At 34.5% G+C, this 24,301-nt stretch overlaps 1 protein-coding gene across 14 annotated transcripts in view; it reads left to right on the top strand.

Annotated features, from left to right (window-relative positions):
- Window positions 1-24,301, top strand: part of Cdc42bpa (CDC42 binding protein kinase alpha) — a 297,181-nt gene that overhangs the window by 205,897 nt on the left and 66,983 nt on the right. For 7 of the 14 annotated variants that reach the window (XM_058571914.1, XM_058571910.1, XM_058571898.1 and 4 more), the window contains 5 exons: window positions 12,898-13,003; window positions 13,412-13,560; window positions 16,096-16,187; window positions 18,624-18,700; window positions 19,772-19,819. In XM_058571914.1, coding sequence (XP_058427897.1) covers window positions 12,898-13,003; window positions 13,412-13,560; window positions 16,096-16,187; window positions 18,624-18,700; window positions 19,772-19,819 — 472 coding nt within the window. The remainder of the gene's footprint in view (window positions 1-12,897; window positions 13,004-13,411; window positions 13,561-16,095; window positions 16,188-18,623; window positions 18,701-19,771; window positions 19,820-24,301) is intronic. The other 7 variants (XM_046419709.2, XM_058571920.1, XM_046419699.2 and 4 more) reach the window with 1 other exon arrangement.

Genomic DNA, 24,301 nt, shown 5'->3' with positions numbered 1-24,301 from the left:
CTCCATTGTGTATATATACCACATTTTCTTTATCCATTTGTCTATTGACAGGGACCTAGGTTGTTCCATAACTTAGCTGTTGTAAATTGCAGTCCTGTAAACATTGGTATGCATGAATCACTCTAGTATGCTGATTTTAGACTTTTTGGATTAATACCAAGGAGTGAGATAGTTTGAATACATGGTGATACTATGTTTGAGTTATCTCCATATTATTTTTCAGAGCAGTCTACTACTTTTCAGTCCTACCAACAATGTATAAGTATACATTTTTCCACACATTCTCACCAGCAATTATTATTTGTATTCTCAGTGTTTTAGTGTAGTTTTATGTTAGTCAGCTTTTTGTCATTGTAACCAAAATACCTGAGAAGAACAACCTGGAGGAAAAGTTTATTTGGGGTATATAGTTTGCGAGTTTCAGTCCATGGCTGGCTAATTCTATTGTTGTGGCTCTGAAGTGAAGCAGAACATCATGGCAGAAAGTCCTGGTGTAGGAGAGCTGCTCAGCCCATAGCAAACGGCAAACAGAGAGCAAGGAGCCAGGAACAAAATACAGTTCCCAGTACACCTGCAGTGATCTACTTTTTCCAGCCATGCCCCACCTACCTATAAATAGGTGACAGCTTGTAGAATCTAATCATTTCACTAACATGAACTCTTTTGGGGGACACCTCATATCCAAACCATAGCAATTTTGATTTGCTATGTTTTTCTTTTAATGTTTGTTTGTTATTTGCATTTCTTCTTTTGAGAAATTTCTTTTTATATCATTTGCCCATTTGTTGATTGGGTTATTATTTTTTTATGTGTGTGTTATGCTTTTTGAGTTCTTTTGTATTCTGGATGTTAATCTCCTGTCAGAAGAGTAGCTGGCAACAAGATTTTCTCCCATTATGTAGGCTCCCTCCTCACTTTTTTTCTTTTCTTTTTAAAAATTTGTTCTTTTTAGATATACATGACAGTAGAGTATATTTTGGCATATAAATTCATGGACTATAACTTAGTGTAATTAGGATCCTCCTTACACTCTTATTTCCTTTACTGTATACAAGCTTTTTAATTTAATGCTATCCACTTATTGATTTTTGGTTTTATTTCTTGAGCTTTTGGAGTCTTTTAAGGAAGTTGGTGCCTGTGTCAATATGGTAGAGTGCTAATCCTGTGTTTCTTCTAGCAGGTGTAGTATTCTGGTCTACTTCCTAGGTCTTTGATCCACTTTGAGTTGATTTTTGTGTAGGGTGAAAGACAGGGATCCAGGTTCATTTATCTACATCTGGATATCTAGTTTTCCCATTACTGTTTCTTTAGAAAGGCTATCTTTCATCCAGTGTATATTTTTGGAAACTTTGTCAAGGATCAGATGCCTGTATATGTGTGCATTTGTCTCTGTATCTTCTATTCCATTGGTCTTCATATCTGTTTTTATACCACTACCATACTGTTTTTTCATTACTGTAGCTCTACAGTATAATTTGAGATAAGGTGCTCCCATGCCTCCAGCTTTACTGTCATTGCTCAGGATTGCTTTGGCTATTCTGGGTCTTTTATTCTTCTCTGTGAAGTTTAGAGCTGTTTTTCTTTCTAGTTTTTTGAAAAATGTCATTGTTTTTTTGACAGGGATAACATTGAATCTGTAGATGATTTTCAGTAATGTGACTCTTTGACAACATTAATTTGGCCTACCAAGAACATGGGCATTCTTTTTATCTTCTAAGGTCTTCTTAAATTTCTTTCTTCAGTGTTGTATAATTTTCATTTTATAGGTTTTTCACCTCTGTAGATTTATCCCCATGTTTTTTTAATTCATTTTTTAGTTTATTGTGAATGGAATTATTTTCCTGATTTCTCTCTCAGCAGATTAATTATTTGAGTATATGGAAAGCTACTGATTTATGTATGTTGATCTTATATCCTACTACTTTGCTGAATTTGTTTGTGAATTCTAGAAGTCTTCTGGTAGTTTTTTAGATCTTCTATATATAGGATCCTGTTGTCAGCAAACAGAGGTAATTCGATTTCTTCTTTTTCCTATTTTTATCCCTTCAATTTCCTTCTCTTGCCTGTTAGCTTTGACTAGCATTTCATTAACTATATTGTATAGGAGTGTGTGAGAATGAATATCCTTTTCTTATTCTTGATATTAGAGGAAATTCTTTTAGGTTTTCTTCAGTTAGTATGTTGTTGGTTTTGTCATATAGCCTTTATGATATTAAGTTCCTTCTAAACCTAGTTTCTTCACTGTTTTTAGCATGAATGGGTGCTGGATTTTGTCAAAGACTTTTTCTTGCATTTATTGAGATGATCATTTCATTTTTTCTCTTGATTCTCTTTATGTAATGAATTATATTTGTTTAATTGCATATGTTGAACCAACCTTGCAAATTTGGGATGAATCCAACACCTGATCAGTGAGTACAATCTTCTTAATATCTTTTTGAATGCTAATTGCTAATATTTTCTTAAGAATTTTTGCATCTGTGTTCATCAGAGATATTGGTCTGTAGTTTTCTTTCCTTGATGTATCTTTATCTGGTCTTGTAATCAGGGCATACAGGCTTCGTAGAATGAATTTGGGAGTGTTTCCTCACATTCTATGTCATGGAAAAAATTTAGAAGGATTGGCATTAGTTCTTTGAAGGTCTGGTAGAACTCAGCCAAGGATCCATCTGTTCCCAAGCTTTTCATTATTGGAAGGCTTTTTATTCCTGTTTCAATCTTATGGCTTGATTTTGGTCTGTTTAGGTTTTCTATAGCCTGATTCAATTTGGGAAGGTCAGGGTGTCTAGAAATTTGTCAATATCTTTTAGATTTTCCATTTTATTGAAATATAAGTTTTCAAAATAGTTCCTAATGATTCCCTGGACTTCATAAATGTCTGCGGTGATAGCTTCTTGATTTGCATCTTTTTTCTCTTTCTTTTGTTTAGTTTGTCTACGGGTTTATCAATCTTGCTTGTTTTTTCCAAAAATCTACTCCTTGTTGCATTGATTTTTCCTATTTTTTTTCTATTTTCTGTTTCATTAATTTTGGATTTGATCTTAATTATTTTCTGTCATATTCTGGTTTTAGAATTAGTTCCTTCTTTTCTAGGTCCTTGAGATGTAGCATTAGATTGTTTATTTGGGATCTTTCTGAGTGTTGTTTTTTGTGTGTTTTTTTTTTTTAATGTAGGTATGTAATGCTATAAACTTTCCTTTTGAAACTGCCTTCATAGTGTTCCAGAGGTTTTAGTACATTGTGTCACTATTCTCATTTGATTCTAGGAATGTTTTTATTTCTTCTCTCATTTCTTCTTTGATCTATTTCTCATTCAAAAGAGTATTGTGCAATCTCCATGTGTTTGTGTTTTCTATAATTTGTCTTGCTGTTGATTTCTAATTTTATTTCTTTATGATCTCATGAGCTGCAAGAGTTTATATTGAATTTTTGTGTTTACTAAGACTTGCTTTGTGACAGTACAATATGGTTTGTTTTTGAAAGGGTTCCATGAGCTGCTGTGAGAAGAAAGTGAATTTAGCTGTTGTTGAATGAATTATTCTATAGATATATGTTAAGTCTGTTTGAATTATTATTTAGATTACAAGTATCTTCATTAATTTTATGTCTGGATGACCTATCTATTGGTGAGAGTGGTGTGTTGAAATGACCTAGTATTATTGTATTGGGGGTCTATCTGGAACTTAATATCAAGAAGTATTGACCATCATCATATCTTATCATTGAATTATTTCCTTTACCAGTATATAGTGACCTTCCTTGTCTTTTCTGATTGATTTTTGCTTGAATATGCTTTATTGGTTATGACAATAGCTACTCTTTCTTTTTTTTCAGACAACATGGGCATGGATTATCTTTTTCCATCCTTTCACTTTCAGCCTGTGGGTATCTTTACTATAAATGAGTCTCTTCCAGGGGCTGGGGCTGTAGCTCCGTGTTAGAGCACTTCCCTAGAACTTAGGAGGTACTGAGTTTGATTCTCAGCACCACGTAAAAATAAATAAATAAAGGCACTGTGTCCATCTACAGCTAAAAATATGAAAACAAAACAAAAATGAGTCTATTCCACAAAGCCTGTAATTGATTCTTATTTTTTAATTCACTCTGCCACTTGATGTATTTTAATTATAGAGTTGAGGCCATTTCCTGCCATTTTGGTTTGTTTCACATATTTAATTTATTCTTTTTTTTTTAATTTTTTATTGTGGGTTGTTCAAAACATTACAAATTTCTTGACATATCATATTCCACACTTTGATTCAAGTGGGTTATGAACTCCCACCTTCACCCCATACACAGATTGCAGAATCACATCAGTTACACATCCATTGATTTACAAATTGCCATACTAGTGTCTGTTGTGCTCCGCTGCCTTTCCCATCCTCCACCCTCCCCCCTCCCCACCTCTCCCCTCCCCTCCCCTCCTCTCTCTCTACCTCCTCCACTGTATAACCCTGAGGGTCTCCTTCCATTACCATGCAATTTCCCTTCTCTCTCCCTTTCCCTCCCACCTCTCATCCCTGTTAAATGTTAATCTTCTTCTCCTGCTCTTTGTCCCTACTCTGTTCTTAGTTACTCTCCTTATATCAAAGAAGACATTTGGCATTTGTTTTTTAGGGATTGGCTAGCTTCACTTAGCATAATCTGCTCTAATGCCATCCATTTCCCTGTAAATTCTATGATTTTGTCATTTTTTAATGCAGAGTAATACTCCATTGTGTATAAATGCCACATTTTTTTTATCCATTCGTCTATTGAAGGGCATCTAGGTTGGTTCCACAGTCTTGCTATTGTGAACTGTGCTGCTATGAACATCGATGTAGCAGTGTCCCTTAATTTTCAATTTTCTTTACTTGTTACTCTAGTGAACTTTATGCATTCAGGAGTTCTGTAGTTTGTTTTGAGTTGTGTGTATAATGTTTCTTGAAGTATTTTCTGTATAGCTGGTTTAGTATTCATGAATTCTTTCAGTTTATCCTTACCTTGGAAAGATTTTGTTTCAGCTTTAATTCTGAAGGATAGCTTTCCTGGAATAGCAATCTTGGTTGGCAGTTGTTTTCTTTCAAAACTTGGACCATCTTTCTAAGCCTTCTAGTAATTTAGAGTTTGGGTTGAGTTTACCACTAAATGTGACCTGACATATTTCTCTGTGGCTTTTAATATCTATACTTATTCTGCATATTAGGCATTTTGATTATGTTGCGTCTTAGAAAGGTTCTTTTTCAGTCTTGTCTATTTGGGGTTTAATTTGCATCCGGTCTGCAGATGTCCATATCATTCCTAATGTTTGAAAATTTTTATGCTGTTATTTCACTGAAAAAATTCTCAGTGCCTTTAGGCTGTATCTCTATGCCCTCTTTAATCCTAATGACTTTCTTTTTTGGTACCAGGGATGGAAACCAGGGACATTTAACTACTAAGCCATATCCCCAGCTTTTTTTTTTTTTTTAATATTTTTTAGTTGTAGTTGGGCACAATACCTTTATTTTATTTATCTATTTTTTATGTCGTGCTGAGGAGTGAGCCCAGCACCTTGCATGTTCTAGGCAAGCGCTATACCTCTCAGCCACAACCCCAGTCCCCCCAGTCTTTTTTTACATTCTATTTTAAGACAAGGTCTCACAAAGTTGCTGAGGGCCTTGCTAAATTGCTGAGACTGGCTTTGAACTTGTAATCTTTCTGCCTCGGCCTCCTGGGTTGCTAAGGATTACAGGTGTGCACCACCATGCCCAGCCCAGTGACTCTTAAGTGTGGTGTTATTTTTGTCTAAGTTCTTGGTACGTTTTGATCATGGTCTTTATTTTTCAACACTGCTTTTGAGTGTTTAAGTTTATATGCCTTGTTTCAAGGCCTGAAGTTCTGTTTTCTACATAATCTAAACTTTGGTGATAATTTCAACTGAATGTTTATTTGATTTTTGATAATTTTAATTATCAAAATTAATTTTTGATTTTTGATAATTTCAGCAAAATAGTTGAGGCAAAAATTATCCTTCAAGTAATGTATTGGAGTGAATGAGGGTTAAGTATTAGAGGGATTAGACTAAGTAGCTTAATGATCAGAGGGAGAAAAAAACAGGAAATTTTGGATTGGGGCAGCTAGAACAAGGAATCCTTTTGGATTATAGAAGGTCTGTCATGAAATTGAAACTAAAAGGTGTAGTAGGGACGATAACCATCTGTATAGCAATGATTACTGTGGAATTAAAAATATGTTTTAATTACTTAGCCAATGAAGAGATGAGAGAACTCCCTCTAAAACTGTTTTTAAAAACTAAGTGGATGAGTATAAGTACACTTAACCAGATGGCCTGAAAGAAAGAGGCAAGAGATAGTGTCTGGGGAAAGAGATATTTTTAAAATCTGGCCACTTAAATAATATAGTTTTTTTTTTTTTTCATTGTTACTGTACCAGTGTCTTTCTTTGTATTCTAAATAGCTAGTTGTAACATGGGCTTTTTAAAACATCGCCAGCCTTAATTTGTGTGTAACTGATTTGTGAACCTCTTCCCATCTGTTGACAGGTCATTGCATGTGATAGACCTTTGGAAAGAAGTTACTTAAGAACATTATTAAATCTCTATTGCTTATTTATTAAAAATTTTTGTTTTAATTAGTTACATATGACAGTACAATGATCTCGACATATCATACATTTGAATTAGATGGGATATAATTTCTCATTTTTCTGAGTGTACAGATTGCAGAATCACATTGGTCATGCAGTCACGTATATACACACAGTAATAATAATAATGTCTATTTCATTCTACTATCCTTCCTTTCCCCCCATTCCCTCCCCTCCCCTCCCATCATTTCTCTCTACTCAATCTAAGGTGACACTATTCTTTTTTTCTTCCTCACATCTTCATACATGTATTTTGTATAACGATGAGGGTCTCCTTCCACTTTCCATGCAATTCCCCTTCTCCCTTCTTTTCCCTCCCACCTCTCTTCCCTATCTAGAGGTAATCTTCTTCCCATGCTCTTCTTCCCTACCCCATTTTGAGTCACCCCCCTTAGAAAAGACATGCAGCATTTGTTTTTTTGGAATTGGCTAACTTCACTTGGCATAATCTGCTCTAATGCCATCCATTTCCCTGCAAAGGCCATGATCTTGTTATTTTTTACTGCTGAGTAATATTTCATTGTGTATAAATGCCACGTTTTTTAATCCGTTCATCCATTGAAGGGCATCTAGGTTGGCTCCACAGTCTAGCTATTGTGAATTGTGCTACTATAAACATTGACGTGGCTGTGTCCCTGTAGTATGCTGTTTTTAGGTCCTTTGGGTATAGACCAAGAAGGGGTATAGCTGGGTCAAATGGTGGTTCCATCCCAGCTTTCCAAGGAATCTTCATACTGCTTTCCAAATTGGCTGCACCAATTTGCAGTCCCACCAGCAATGTATGAGTGTACCTTTTTCCCCCGCATCCTCGCCAGCACTTGTTGTTGTTTGACTTCATAATGGCTGCCATTCTTACTGGAGTGAGATGGTATCTTAGAGTAGTTTTAATTTGCATTTCTCTGATTGCTAGAGATGGTGACCATTTTTTTCATGTATTTGTTGATTGATTGTATATCTTCTTCTGGTTAGAATTGCTTTAGCTATTGTGGGTCTCTTATTTTTCCAGATGAATTTCATAATTGCTTTTTCTATTTCTGTGAGGAATGCCATTGGGATTCTGATTGGAATCTCATTGAATCTGTAAAGTGCTTTTGGTAATATGGCCATTTTAATAATATTAATTCTACCTATCCATAAGCAAGGTATATCTTTCTGTCTTCTAAGGTCTTCTTCTATTTCCCTCTTTAGGGTTCTATAGTTTTCATTGTATAGATCTTTCACCTCTTTTGTTAAGTTGATTCCCAAGTTTTTTTTTTTTTTTTTTTTTTTGAGGATATTGTGAATGGGTAGTTTTTCTCATTTCCATTTCAGAGGATTTGTCACTGATATACAGGAATGCCTTTGATTTATGGGTGTTGATTTTATATCCTGCCACTTTGCTGAATTCATTTACTAGTTCTAGAAGTTTCTTGGTAGAGCCTTTTGGGTCTTCTAGGTATAGAATCATATCATCAGCAAATAGTGCTAGTTTAAGTTCTTCTTTTCCTATAGTTATTCCTTTTATTTCTTTCATCTGTCTAATTGCTATGGCCAGTGCTTCAAGAACTATGTTGAATAGAAGTGGTGAGAGAGGGCATCCCTGTCTTGTTCCAGATTTTAGAGGGAATGCCTTCAATTTTTCTGGATGAGGATTAGTGTAGATAGCTTTTACAATGTTGGGGTAAGTTCCTGTTATCCCTAGCTTTTCTAGTGTTTTGAACATAAAGGCGTGCTGTGTTTTGTCAAATGCTTTTTCTGGATCAAGATGGTCATATGGTTCTTATCTTTAAGTATATTGATGTGATGAATTACATTTATTGATTTTCCTATGTTGAACCAACTTGCATCCCAGGGATGAATCCCACTTGATCATGGTGCACGATCTTCTTGATATGTTTTTGTATCCAATTTGCCAGTTTTATTGAGGATTTTTGCATCTAAATTCATTAGAGATATTGGTCTGAAGTTTTCTTTCTTTGTCTTTGTCTGGTTTTGGAATGAGGATGATATTGGCCTCGTAGAATGAATTTGGAAGTACTCCCTCTTTTTCTATTTCCTGAAATAGATTGAAGAGTATTGGTATTAGTTCTTCTTTAAAGGTCTTGTAAAACTCTGCTGTTTCTGTCTGGTCCTGGGCTTTTCTTTGGTTGGTAGTCTTTTGATGGCTTCTTCTATTTCCTCACTTGATATTGGTCTGTTTAAGTTGTGTATATCTTCCTGATTCAATCTGGGCAGATCATATGACTTAAGGAATTTATCAAAGCCTTTACTATCTTCTATTTATTGGAGTATAAGATTTCAAAATTATTTCTAATTATCTTCTGTATTTCTGTAGTGTCTGTTGTGATATTGCCTTTTTCATTCCATATGCTAGTAATTTGGGTTCTCTCTCTTCTCCTCATTAGCATGGCTAGGGGTCTGTCAGTCTTATTTATTTTTTCAAAGAACCAACTTTTAGTTTTGTCAGTTTTTTTAGTTTCTTTTATTTCAATTTCATTGATTTCAGCTCTGATTTTAAATATTTCTTGCCTTCTATTGCATTTGCTACTGATTTGTTCTTCTTTTTCTAGGGCTTTGAGATGTAGTGTGAGATCATTTATTTGTTGGCTTTTTCTTCTTTTAAGGAATGAACTCCATGGAATGAATTTTCCTCTTAGTACTGCTTTCATAATGTCCCAGAGATTTCGATATGTTGTGTGTTTGTTTTCATTTATCTCTAAGAATTTTTTAATTTCCTCCTTGATGTCTTCTGTAACCCATTGTTCATTTAGTAGTATATTGTTCATTTTTCATGTGATGTAGGAATTTTTCTTCCTTATTTTATCATTGATTTCCAATTTCATTCCATTATGATCAGATAAAATGCATGGTAATATCTCTACTCCTTTGTATTTGCTAAGAGTTGCCCTATGGCATAATATATCGTCTATTTTTGAAAAGGATCCATGTGCTGCTGAGAAAAAAGTGTATCCGCTTGATGTTGGTTTATATATTCTATATATGTCAATTAAGTCTAAGTTATTAATTGTGTTATTGAGTTGTATAGTTTCTTTATTCAACTTTTGTTTGGAAGATCTGTCCAGTGGTGAGAAAGGTATGTTAAAATCACCCTTGATTATTGTGTTGTGATCTATTTGTCTCTTGAACTTGAGAAGAGTTTGTTTGATGAACATAGCTGCACATATATATTTGGGGCATATATATTAATGATTGTTCTTGTTGGTGAATGCTTCCCTTTAGCAGTATGTAGTATCCTTCTTTATGCCTTTTGATTAACTTTGGCCTGAAATCTATTTTATTTGATATGAGTATGGACACCCCTGCTTGCTTCCAAGGTCCATGTGAGTGGTGTGATTTTTCCTAACCTTTCATCTTCTGTTTATGTCTGTTCATGTCATTCCTATCAGATGAGTCTCCTGTAGGCAGCATATTGTTGGATCTTTTTTTAAATCCAGTCTACTAGCCTGTCTTTTGATTGGTGAGTTTAAGCCATTAACATTTAGGGTTACTGTTGAGATATGGTTTGTACTTCCAGCCATGTTTGATTATTTTTGTTATTTAACTTGATTTGTTTTTCCTCTTTGATTAGTTTTACTGTACTACCTCCCACTGTTGATTTTCGTTGTTATTTTTCATTTCCTCTTCATGTAATGTTTTGCCAAGGATGATTTGAAGCTCCAGTTTTCTTGATGAAAATTCTTTTAACTTTTGTTTATCGTGGAAGGTTTTTATTTCATTATCAAACCTGAAGCTTAATTTTGCTGGATACAAGATTCTTGGTTGGAACCCATTATCTTTCAGCATTTGAAATACATTGTTCCAGTATCTTCTAGCTTTCAGAATCTGTGTTGAAAAATCAGCCATTAACCTAATTGGTTTACCTCTAAATGTCATCTGCTTCCTTTCTCTTGTGGCTTTTAAAATTCTCTCCTTGTTCTGTATGTTGGGTATTTTCATTATAATGTGTCTTGGTGTGGATCTCTTGTGGTTTTGTACATTCGGTGTCCTGTAGGCTTCTAGGATTTGGATTTCCGTTTCATTCTTCATGTCTGGAAAGTTTTCTAAAATTATTTCATTGAACAGATTGCTTATTCCTTTGGTTTGGACCTCTATATCTTCCTCTAATCCAATAACTCTTAAATTTGGTCTCTTTATGTTATCCCAAATTTCTTGGATGTTCTGCTCGTGGTTTCTTATCAGCCTTTCTGAGCAGTCTAGACTCTTTTTGAGATGATATACTTTGTCTTCATTGTCTGATGTTCTGACTTCTAATTGTTCTACTCTGCTGGTGATACTCTCATTTAAGTTTTTAATTTGGTTTACAATTTCCTTCATTTCCAGGATTTGTGTTTGATTTTTTTTGTATAACCTCTGTCTCCCTGTAGAGTTGATCTCTTGCTTCTTGGATTTGTTTATCTAATTCATTGTCAAAGTGATCTTTCATTGTCTGCATTACTGTCTAAGGTCTTCCTTGAGACTCCAGATCATTTTAGGCATGTATATCTTGAAATCTTTATCTGACATTCTTTCTGCTGTAGTTTTAACTCCTCTATTATTGAGTTGTCCTGCATTGTTTGTGGTCCTTTTTTCCCTTGTTTTTTTTCATGTTGCTCATGTTTCTTTACAGCTCTGTGTGACTGTTGTGTTCTTATTTTTCTCCTATAGATTTGTATTGCTCTTGTATAGTTCTGAGAGCTCTCCTTTGTGATGGGAGATAATGTCTAGAGATGTTGGATTCAATTGTAATTTAAAATAAATTCATTAGCTTCATAAAAGGCTTATAGATTCTGGTGGTGTACAGAGAACTGAGGGTCGGGTGTAGGACTTTAGTGGGAAAGATGTGAGGGTATGGGGGTTAATACATCTTAGCTACTTTGGAGAACTCTAATGAAGTTATTAACAGGAGAATAGACAGGAGGTATTTTAGGGTAGCTAAGTATGTGGGAGGACAATAAGAAGCATAGAAACATTCACCTATTTGCATTTAGTAAATTACACGTAGTAGAAATAGTAACGGTTGGGAGAGGAAGCGAAGGAGAAAGAAAAGAAGAAGAAAAAGGGGGGGAAATGATAAGAAAAAGAAATGAAAAAAGAGGAAAAGAGAGAAGAAAAAGATAAAAAGAAAAAAGGAAAGAAGGAAACAGAAAAAAAATGCACTCTTAGAATTCTGTTTTCTTCTCTTCCAGTAGGTGTCTTTGTGAATTCCAGGTTGAGTCTCTGCCCTCAGGTGGAGGAAGCGATCCTTGTGAGGTGGCTCTCCCTCCCCTGCCGGGTGCCTCTCCAGTCCCTGTCTCTTTGGGTTGTTCTGGGTCTCTATTCCCCTCACTTCTCCTGCCCTCTAGGCCCCAGTGACTGGAACTCTTCTCCATAGTCCTGGGTTCACTCTGGGCTTGTGGCGCTCTGTGCTCCTGATCAGCTGAGAACTACCTCTGTGTTGGGTAGTCACCAAGTCATCACAGCTGTGGAGACGGGGAGTTGGAAACCGGCAACCTGTTCTGTCTTATTCCCTCTGATAGCCATGCTCACTGAGAGCTGGCAAGAAATGTTTTGGGTTATCATAGCTGTGGGAGGAGGAGTTGGAGATCAGGCACCTTTTCAGTTTCACTCGGCTCTGATATTCACGGCCACCGAGAGCTGGCGAGAAAGGTTTTGAGTTATCACCGCTGGGTAGAGGGGGTGCTGGAAATCACACACCTGTTCCGATGCCAAAAACTCGCTGCCTGTTACAACCACCCAAAGCTGAGGAGGTAGATTTTCCAAGATGGCAACTGCCCATTTCGGCATCGGGGTGTCCAGTGAGGAGGAGGGAACTGGGCTATTTCTCCAATAAGTCCAGACTTCAGTCCTCCTCCGGTGCCCTGCAGAGACGCGGGTCGCAGTCTGGCACACTCTAGCTCCAAAGGATCTGTAACTCTGTGTCCCTATGCTGCCAGAACTCTGTGGGACTCAACTCCACCCGTCTGCTGCGGGTTCCCGGGCTGCGCTGCTGGCCGGTTTCCTCGCCTGGAGGGACTCAGATTTTCTCACATTCTGGGCCGCACTTGTAACCAGCCACTGTTTAAAATCCTGTCACAGGCTCCATGAAGCTTAAATTCGTGAAAGGGCGCCCCTATGAGGGAGAGTGTCTGACCATTCACTCGGAGTCACACCAGTAACGAGTTCTCCTCTACTCCGCCATTTTGGAAGTCTTCTATTGCTTCTTTATGAAACTTTAAAATAGCGTATATGTCACTGAAGTTTTTCTGTTTTACATTTGTGCTTTATCTCTGTCTTCATGTGTGTGTATTTTAGGGTCAGTGATGAAAAGGATGCACGAGGCTATCTTCAGGCCTTAGCTTCTAAAATGACTGAAGAATTGGAAGCATTAAGAAGTGCCAGCTTGGGTACACGAGCAACTGTAAGCTCTGCCATTTTGCATAGAAGCTTATCATATTAGATTACAAGGCTCAAAAAACACTATCATAAATCTGATTATTTATGTCAGTTCTCCTAGGCGTTAGCCTGCTGTGAGTTTTCAAGAGAAATCAGTTAGTTTAAGTCTTTACCAGTTTAGGAAAACAACACATAAATGCTTAACAGTAGTCCATATGAATAGTCATTATTGGAAATAACTGTTAGGAAATATTCATTTGTATGTGAATATTGACCGTTATTTCTGAGTTTAATGAAAAGCATATTTTTGAAAATAATATTTCTATTCTAAGTGAAAATGGTTGGTGCTTATAAGTAGCTTTCAAATTACTTGGATTATTAAGTTTAAATGTTTAAAATAGGGAGCTAAAAACACACTCTTTTTACTTTATAGGATATGCCCTGGAAAATGCGTCGTTTTGCAAAACTGGATATGTCAGCTAGACTGGAATTGCAGTCAGCTCTGGATGCAGAAATAAGAGCTAAACAGGCCATCCAAGAAGAGCTGAATAAAGTTAAAGCAGCTAACATCATAACAGAATGGTAAGATTGAAAAAATCTAGTCCAAGTAGAATCTTTTCTAAGGTTTTTAATAATTATTTAGAGAAATATTACATGTTTGCTTATTTGCCTAGTGCTTAAAAAAAGATTTGAAATAGGATCAGATGATTTCAAGCTCTGTAAGTAGTGATAAGGGATTTTTTTAATGTATTTTTTAGTTGTTGATAGGCTTTCATTTTATTTATTTACATGTGGTTCTGAGAATCGAATCCAGTGCCTTACTCATGCCAGACAAGTGTGCTACCGCTAAGCCACAGCCCCAGCCCCAGCCCCAGTAAGATTTTTATACAGCCTCATTTTCCTCTCGCTTGTCCATAAAGTAGAATTAATAATATTTCATTGTTTATTTTCCCCTTATTTGTAAAGTTTAGTTAACTCTCATAGTTTATTAATAGAAATTTTTCTCATGTTCAAGAATATCATATTTGTTCTGGACACACCAACTCAAACCTATTATCTCAGTGACTTGAGCGGTTGAGGCAGGAAGATCAAAAGCTCGAGGCCCATCTCAGCAACTTAGTAAGACACTGTCTAAAGTTTAAAAAATAATAAAAAGGGCTGGAAATATAGCTCAGTGGTAGAGCACTCCTAGGTTCAGTTGCAGTATTGGGGAGTGGGAGGAGAAGGAATATCATATTTTCTAGTTGTAGTGGCACAAACTTGTAATCCCAGATACTTGGGAGACTGAAACAAGAGGATCAAGTTCAAGGCTGTCCTGGGCAACTGAGAGACCTTGTCTCAAAGTAAAATTTTTAAAAAGACTGGTGGTATAGCTTAGTGGTAGAGCACTTGTCTGTCATGTTCAAGGATCTTGGATTAATCCCTAATACCACAAATAAAAAAATATATTTGTGTGAAATTGCAACATATGGTCAGAACAAAATAGAATTATTTGAAAATTGTGGTCTCTACCCTTGGTCTTTTACATGTAAAGATTCTGTTGACGGTAAATTTCATAAGGGCAGAATGTCTTTTGATTATACTTATTTTTCATGTTTCTATATTTCCTAAAAAATAGAATCTCCTAGTCTTGGAGGCTGTTAACTAATGAACACATTCCCTCTATTGTCACAACAGTAGAGAAAATCATACTCTGAATATATAAATGATAAAATTAAAAATTATAATTGGATTGGATATAAATATGATTCCAAAATCAGTTAGGGGCTGAGACTGTGGTTTAGTGGTACAGCACTCACCTAGCATGCACGAAGCCCTGGGTTTGATTCTCAGTATTACAAAAAATACAACAAAAAAATTGTAAGCTTGGACTGTGGTTGTGGCTCAGTGATAGAGCACTTGCCTAACATGTGTGTGGCACCGGTTTCAATTCTCAGCACTGCATATAAATAAATGCATAAAATAAAGATCCATCAACATTTTAAAAATTTTCTTTTTAATTAAAAAAAAAAAAAGTGTAAGCTGGACATGGTGGCACATGCCTGTAGTACCAGCAGCTTCAGTAGCTGAGGCAGGAGGATCACAAGTTCAAAGCCAATCTCAACAATTTAGCAAGTCCATAAGCAACTTAGTGACACTCTGTCTGAAATTTAAAAAAAAAAAAAAAACACAGATTAGGGATGTGGCTCAGGGGTTAGTATTAAAAAAAAAAAAAGTCAGTATAGGTGATATAGAGGAAGAAAACAAAGTTCACATTTCAAATGAAACCATAAACACAAAGATCCTTTTGGTGCTCAGAATACTAAAAGTTCCAAAAGCAAGAGAAGAAATATAGGGCTATAAATTCACTTTTTGATGGTGTGATCACAGCCTTAGACTTTAAACTGCACCCATTAATATTTTGAATCAAATCAAAGGCCAGATATATGGCACCACTGTTGAATTATGAACTTTTTGTTATAAATGACACACATGAATTATGTTTTACTTACATGTGTTTATGTGGCGTTAAAACAAACAGAAGTTTTTCTGAAGAATATGAATGAAACACAGCATAAAGACCTACTGAGTGTCATTCTCTGTGTTGTAATTTGGAAAAAATATAATCTTCCCGTGCCCAGGACACAGAGCTTACACTTAAAATATCCATAAAGCAGGTATATAATCCAAATTGATAATTATAAACTTACAAATATGTTCTACTTTTATGGTTGTTTATGAATAAAATATAACAACTCTAAAATCAACTGTTTTTATAACATTTTTAATGTTAGTAATGTAGCTCAGGGCCAGGAAACTTTTTCTATAAAGGACCAGGTAGTAAATATTTTAGGTTTCAAGGACTATATAGCCTCCCTCACAGCTACTCAACTGTGCTATTATAGTGTAAGGACAACTATAGTCAGTACTGAAATGAATGATTCTGACTGTGCTCTAATAAAACTTAATTTATATAATAGCAGGTGACAGGCTGTATTCGTCCTGCCTAGAGTGGTTTGCAGTACCATGATTTAGCATGACTGACATTTAAACTAATTTAGTGAGCTTCATACAAGATGCCTCCCTAGTCAGCAATAAAAAATTAATGACATGTTTTCTTTGTTTTTCTTATTTAAGTAAACTAAAAGATTCAGAGAAGAAGAACTTGGAACTCCTATCAGAAATCGAACAACTGATAAAGGACACTGAAGAGCTTAGATCTGAAAAGGGTATGGGAATGTGTGTTTGCATCAATCAGGACTTACTGTTTTGTCATGAATATATCGTATTACAGAAGAGTCAGCTTATTGTGTAGGTGGGAAAATTGTTCACATGTGCACTCAGGAACATGTGCATGTGTATATGATGCACACACACACACACACACACACACACACTGGTTTTGAGTCATTTTGTTTTACTTACTAGACATTGTTTTAAGAGGTTATAGTAACAGAAGAAGTCACTTTCCCATAAATTTACCTGTTCAAAAATGTTATCTATTTAACATTTTGGTCACTGAAAAATTATACTGTATAATACTCTGAAATGTTACCATCTAAATTAATCAGTCCAATAGTGGCAGTGTGTGTTCAGAACATGGTAAGGAGACTTCAACAAGTATTTATTTGTGCCTAGAAGGTCCAAAATCTTGAGCGGGATTCACTTTCAGGAGAGTTGAGAATACAATGTATGAAAGAACTAATGAGCAATCTAATTTGTTATTAATTGGGCAATATAATAATGAAGAATTATTTTGACATTTCAGTGCCGCCTTCTAGTTTGATGCTTAATGTTGCTGGCCCTATGGGATTTCCCAAATTTATTACCATTTTCTTGAAAACATTACTTTTGTATTTTTTCCGTTAATGTGGAAGCTAATAGTGCTTGATAGCTTTATTACATGCATTTCTTAAACTTTCTTTCCATAATATACATATTAAGAATGTGAAGGTTTAGTAAAAATAAATTCGGAATGTTATTTTTCTAAATAATGGGATATTTTACATTCAATTTTCCAAAATTCATTTTCCTAATAAAGGCTATCACTGAATACTTCACTAATTAATGGGGTTTATATTAAGCCCATGGGTTTCTTTCTCTGTCATTCCCCAGTGCCATTACATACTTAGAGATAAAGCTGGTTGGGTCTTTGAATCCAATCTAAAGTTGTGGAATACAGAGAGCAGTCACATAGAGGAGCTCACGACAAAGCTATTTAAAGAAGTTGATGTTCAATAATTTTTTGTTGGTGGAATTCCTTACTGAAAAAGAGAAAGAAGGAGCCTCCAAAAAGTGAATGGGAACTCAAATTAGGTACATGAGCTATCATGCTAAAATGAGAACCAGGCTGGGTTTTAATTAATGAAGAGTAAAAAGAAGAAACATTTTTTAGTGGAGAGATAAAAATGAATACATAAGACCTGGTTCACTTGTGGCCCTAAAGCCAACTTAATAGGAAAGAAACCAGTGCAGAGTATGATTTACATCAGATGACATTGACTATATCATTTTAAAATTAGTCCTAAACTTGAAAAAGAAAAGTCTTAAATTTATCACATTGTTTTGAAGAGATGTTAACTAAAGCTTTATTGTTTGGATTTTGATTACTGCAAAAATAAAGTTTCACTGTTATAATGTATTATAGCTGCTTAAATATTATAAGGTGACGTTTATGAAATGAAGACAAAGACTTTTAAAAAAAAATGCCTTGTTTACACCTATATCCCCAGAATCTAGGACAGTGTCTGGTACATAATAGTCTCAACAAATATTTATTGACTGAATAAATTTCTGAACATATTGACCCATCTGGTAATTATGGTATATAATTAGAAGATAATATGGGGAAACACATAAAATGTCATTTCTTAAAGATATAGAAGTCAAAATTGTGTGATTGCTTGTTTTCTTGTTTTATCCTTCCTAGTATTTATCATCATTTTTATGTTTTAAGGAGTATTTTAGAGGGCTGGGGATGTGCCTTTAGTAGTAGTGTTTGCCTGGCATGCTCAAGGCCATGGATCCCCAGCACCCAGAGAAAAAAGAAGAATAAAAAAAATTATTTTGAAAATTATGTGTTTAAAGTTAATATCATAGCCACAAGATATGTATGAATTTTTTAATTCATCTGAGAAAAACTGGAGTTTGGATTCATCATTCTTTTAGTTGAATAATATCTGAAGTCAGATTGACTAACTTTTTTTCATAATTAAATACATTTGTTTTATGACTGCATTATTTTCTTATTAAAGATTACTTACACTTGTGCTATATGCTTGGTACGAGTATTTCAAACAGAAACCTCATTCGGTGATAAATTAGCTTAGAAAAATCACACATAAACAAGCACCTACATTCTCTCTAGACTATCAAAAGATTTAATGTGGGTTTTTTAATGATGTACCAGATAGAAAAAGAAAGAAATCCCATAACAAGTAACTCAAGAACAAATATTTGATAGAAGTAGATGTTATTTAATTGTTGAGTGGTAGTCTAGGAAAAAATAATGTAATTTGGCTTTTCAAATATGTAGCATTAATAATATTGATCAGCTTTGAAATATGATATTTGAGAATAGATTTAATGATTGAGACAGGAAAGGTTATCCATAAAAATTAGTATTGATTGTTCTAGTTTTAAAAAAAGTTGCTGCTGTTTTCTAGGTATAGAGCACCAAGACTCACAGCATTCTTTCTTGGCATTTTTGAATACGCCTACCGATGCTCTGGATCAATTTGAAGTAAGTACTGAACTTTTCAGGTATCCTTTGTAGTCAATTTAAAATTCACTTTGTGATTTAAAATTTATTTGCAATAAAACTGTTTTATTGCATCTCACATAAAAGGATCTAGAATCCTATAAAACAGTAACATAGTAGGGAAGTAATATGTTCTGGATTCTTATGGAAAGTATAATCACACTTGTATTTAACTGAACATCCAAGAAAGGTGTAAATATGAAAGTCATTGCTAGTTTTAAAAGCATTTTGAACTTCCCTAAGAAGCAATAAAAGCAGAACAAATACCAACTTTTAAAATAATTTTGACACTTTTTATTCCAAAGCACAGAGCCACAGTAAAAAAAAATAAGTGAAAAATTTGAAGCTCACAATAGTGTATTGGTGTTTCTTGTTGCAAATCAGTTCATTTTTTAAAAAGTATATAAAGAAATGCTTCATGTTAAAAGTATTACATCCACTGTTAGGCAGATTTCACAATAATGAATGGTGATTATATAATACTTGTCATTCCTTATCTTATTTAAATTTTTGGCTGAAAAAAATCAATGTCATGCTATAAAGTATATTTTTGTCTCAAAAAATTTAAGTTGGTAATGTTTTTATTCAGCAAACCAGAATCATGTGTCTATATGCAAGGAGCTGTTCTAAGTGCTGGAGATACAGTAGTGACCCAAAGTGACAAGTCCCCCTGACAAAGAGGTTACATTCTGGTGGGAAGAACTAGAAGCAGAGATTCTGTTACTTACTTTTAGTTGTTATTTTCATAAGTGCTTATATTTAATTTTATTATTAATGATTTGCCATGAGCTTCATTTTATTATACTTTGGGCATGGTGTATGAATTATATTTCATTCCTTTGGAAAAAGGAAAAAGAAACACTCTAAAAAAGTAATTAATGAATCATGAAAGTTTCTTGAAAACAATGACAGTGACTGCTTTTCTCATTTATTTATTTGAATTAATGTCATTTGCCTTTCAATTGTTTTACAAAATTTTTGATTTATTATTTGTTCCTATTAAATTGCTTCATCCATATTTTCTATTTTTTTATTGCTGTATTCGTTAAATAGGATTCCTTTTCTTCTTCCTCATCCTCACTGATTGATTTTTTGGATGACGTAAGTCTTTGATTTTCAAACCAATGCATCCTTCAGTAAAAGAGATCAGTGAATTTATATGAAGAGTTTGTTTAGTAATGCAGTCAGTTTTAGAAATACTACGTGTGTAAATATATCTGTGAGCCAAAATGTGCTTCCTTCTTATATATAATGGATAATTATTATTAAACATAAAGTAAAAAATATACTTCAAAAATGCTTTGACCTTTGGAAAATCTCTATTTCCATTCTTTACAATTCTAAAGACTAGAATTATTTAATTATTGTCACTGTATGTGTAAATAATTGCTTATTTTTATTTTTCATGATTTCTATTTTACTTTCCCTTTTGTTTTCAGCACTTTACTATTTATTTCTATGTTGGTTGAAATAAACCTATGATGGTATAATCAGAAAAAAATTGCCATTTTTTATAAGTTAAATTCTCCAATAGATATTATTATAACATAATAAGAAGGCATCAATCTATTTTTAGAGCTGACAGAATTTCTTTTCTAATGGGAGCATAATTTTACTTAGCATCTGTACTAAATGCTTTATAAATTGACTGCATTATCATTTCTCTCCTAAATTAATTTTATACATTTAATAATTTGGAAGTTCCTATTAACTGTGTATGATACATTCATTCTCTTTAAAGTACTGTATGTTTTATACATTTTCTCTATTCCACATTAAATGCACAGTAATTCTGTTGTATAGCATTTTGTTATCTTGTTGAACATTGGTTCTTCATAGAAATGAGGAAATACAATTAATTCAAATGAAAAATTATGCATAAAACCAGAAGATATTCTTTAAATGTATAATTTCTTATATTTTCTTACGTAGAATATTATTGTTAGAAAGTATTTAGCATGATTTTCCATTAAAGGAACTTGTTGATCTGGATTTTTTTCAAATTATTGAACAAAAAAATTGATTTTTGGTAAGTTGGAAATATTGATGCCAGAGCTTACATGTTTCCATTCTAAGTGGACACTTGTTCCTCAGAAAAAGAATTGTTCTGGCTAATTCTATAGTGTAATCAAAAAGGTTACTCTCTTGATATACAATGGTACAGCATGTTATAATCTGCCCTTAAAATACTCAGTAGGGTATTTCCATACAGATATTACTCAGAAAGAATGAAAAGGAAGTTTGAGTAAATTACTTAGGTCTCTCCATTAGAAACCCGTTTTCATTTTTCTAAGAAAAATGGAGGCAAGAGCCTCCATCCTCTTGCCACGCATTTAAAAAAAAGAAAATCTCTGAATGCAAAACATAAGAGCAATATGTATTTTGGCAAATAAATGAGCTCTTTCCAAGAAGATCTTCAGAAATCCCTCTGCCAGGTACCTGGCTGGTTTCTGTTCTCAGACACACTTTACCACTGCCACCCTGACCCTCAGATGAAATGAATGAGTGCCCGAATCACAGCTGTTTCCCACTGTTACTTTCCCTTAGGGAGTATACTTCTTTATTCTTTACCCACTTTTAAATAATACAAGCTCAGTTTAAACATACAACTAAAGTTTATGCTAGCGCGAAGGAACTCCTAGGACAAAGTAGAAATGAGCTGTGTTCACAAAACCTGTGGAATCTTTGATCTATACTCCATCTCTTAAAAGAGATGATTTTAAAACTCCATCCTCTCATTGTTTTGATGAAGCACATAAATACATAAATACATTGTTTTGATGAAACACATAGCTCAAGTCCTGCCTATTCCACTTTCTAGGTATATAGTTTGGAGGATGTAAGCAGTCATTTCTTTGCTTAAGGTTGCTCATTTGACAGATAGGAATAATAATGGCAATTAATCTCATTAACTGGTTTAAAGAGTTAAAAATAAACTGTAATATCCGAAGTAATATTGGTATTATTTACTTATTCTTAATGGGCTGCTTCCCTTCTCTTCCTCTATTCCCTTCAGCTTCCTTGTCCATTGATTTAATTTCATTTAACTCTTCACTACTCAGCCTTTTATTCACCACCAATATGAATTATAATACTTTCCTTTGGAATTATTGAATCCCATTGCCACAGGAAAATGATTTTTATCTGTCAGAGGGAAAGCCTACATAATAAGCTTCCATTTTTTAAAAATTCCTATTCTTAATGTATATTTTATACACAAATCTCTTGTTTCTTGTTCATAATTATGATCACCTTTCCCAGAGTTATCCATTTATTTCATTCTCAAAGTCATGGTAGAGAGATGTTTGAACAGTAGTATTCATTCTTTGACATATGCTAGGTTCATCATCCAAGCTGTTTAGTGTAAAACTCAAGTTCTATAGCTCCCTTTCTGTAGGCATTTGGATTTTTAGGGAACAAATGAAATCTTGATTTTTCTTTGTTACAAATCTGGTTATATTGTTGTGTATGTTGTGCTTATAATATGTGACTCTTCCCTATAGCAAGTAGATTTCAATGTTTAACTAATCTAAAATATTATGCCTCTGCTCATTATTTTCTGTTTTTTATCTTACTGCTATAGGAATGATTATGTTGAAGATCTAAAATCTGAATTGCATCTGGAGCTTATATAGAGAGAAGGGAATAAAGTTTATATTAAGTAAAATGGGAGAAATCAAGTTTCCTTGGGTATCCATACATCATTGACATTCCTTTCTTCCTCTAGAAGACTGGTTCCTCATGTTGCTCTCTGATTTTTCTGAATTTTACCACTGGTGCATCTTCTTCAAAGTTACCTTTCATTTTCTTCCTCCTTCTTTTACCTTCTTATGCAGGGCCTATTAAAACTATTATTCCTTTATTTACTATAGTGTACATAATCACTCTCTTACACTTAATTTTTCCTCAGCATTTTTTGCCTCTTAATTCAAATAAATGCTGGAATTTTGTCAAAATAAGAAAGTGTTCAGAGAAGGCTGTCTTCTTTTTAAATCATAATGTATAGTCACCTGCTTCTACATAAGAGTAGCCTTGATGGACAGGAAGTAGTGTATGTAATATGAATCACCTCATTACCTCTGGGAAAATGAGAGCAGTAACTAGGCAGAGAATGTAGGCATTTGGGCTTTCTTTACAAATAGTCACTTTTTTTGTTTTGTTTTGTTTTTTGGTACTGAGGATTGAATTCAGGGGTGCTCGACCACTGAGCCACATCCCCAGCCCTATTTCATGTTTTATTTAGAGACAGGGTCTCACTGAGTTGCTTAGTGACTCACCATTGCTGAGACTGGCTTTGAACTCGAAATCCTTCTGCCTCGGCCCCTGAGCCTCTGGGATTACAGGCATGCGCCACTGGACCCAGCCACAAATAGTCACTTTTAAAGGAGAAAAAAAAAAAACCTTAGAAAATATTTAGTCCAGTGATTTTTAGCCATTATTTATCACAACATTTTCCAATTAGTAAGAGTGGATAGATAGATCATTCTACCATTTGTAAAAGTGGCTTTTGTTAGGGTTCTCAACCTTTGAGGGGAAAAGAAAGTATTCTACCTAGCATTCATTAGGACAAATAAACAAGGGTTTGAGTTAATTTTGAAAGAAATTGAGAATATTTTAATGAGTGGTCTCTTGGGTAAGGTATTCCATTATTAAGAAAGCAACAGAACAGATACTCAGATGACTTCTGATGGAAATTGTTGTCTCTTCTACCCTCATCTTTGCTCTCAATCCCATATATCCAATCCTGGACTGCCTCTGATTAGTCCATACTAGGCCAGTCTCATCCTCTAGGTAACCAACAGGGGAAAGACAAGTGGAGCTCAGTGGCCTGGATTTTCTCATTTGTCTCCTGCATCCTCTCCTTTCTTCCCAGGAGTAACAAATCCAGAGAGCATCACACCAAGCTTACAGCAGTCCTACTCTATTCAGTTCATTTGAGTTCTATTAAATAACAATTCTGTACTCTGTTCATTTGGACCTAGTTCACAAAAATGGAAATTGCCCACTTTCCTGGCAAATACAGATGTGCTCAACTTGCTTTTTGGAAATTTTCTTACTCTGATATACAGAGGAAGAAGTTAATCAAGGAATTAAAGCTCTAGAATATAAAAGTCAGGCATGGAAGAGATAGTGTTTCTAGAATCCATCTGTTTTTGTGCACCTCATACTGCTTTTCTTTCTCATTCTCTGGCATATAAGAGAAACAAGCCATCTGAGCTGGAAGGATTTGTGTTTTGTGTTTTGTTTTGTAGTATTGGAGACTGAACAGTCTCATGCATGGTAGGCAAGTGCTTTACCACTGAACTTCATCCCCTGTCCCGTAAGCTTGTTGTTTTTTTTTTTTATTCACATTTGAATTAGATGGGGTATAATTTCTCATTTTTCTGAGTGTACAGGTTGCAGAATCACATTGGTCATACAGTCATGTAAATATATACAGCAGTAATAATGTCTATTTTATTCTGCTGTCCTTCCTATCCCCACTTCCTCCCCCCCCCATCATTTCTCTCTACCCAATCTAATGTGACACATTTCTTTTTTTTTCTCCCCTCACATTGTAATACATGTATTCTGTATAACGAT

The sequence above is a fragment of the Marmota monax genome, unplaced genomic scaffold (genome assembly GCF_021218885.2).
Source record: "Marmota monax isolate L192 unplaced genomic scaffold, Marmota_monax_Labrador192_F-V1.1 WCK01_AAM20220418_F8-fsc00153, whole genome shotgun sequence".
NCBI lineage: Eukaryota > Metazoa > Chordata > Mammalia > Rodentia > Sciuridae > Marmota > Marmota monax.
The sequence above is the reverse complement of the archived record's forward strand: the minus strand, read 5'-3'. Positions and strand labels throughout refer to the sequence as shown.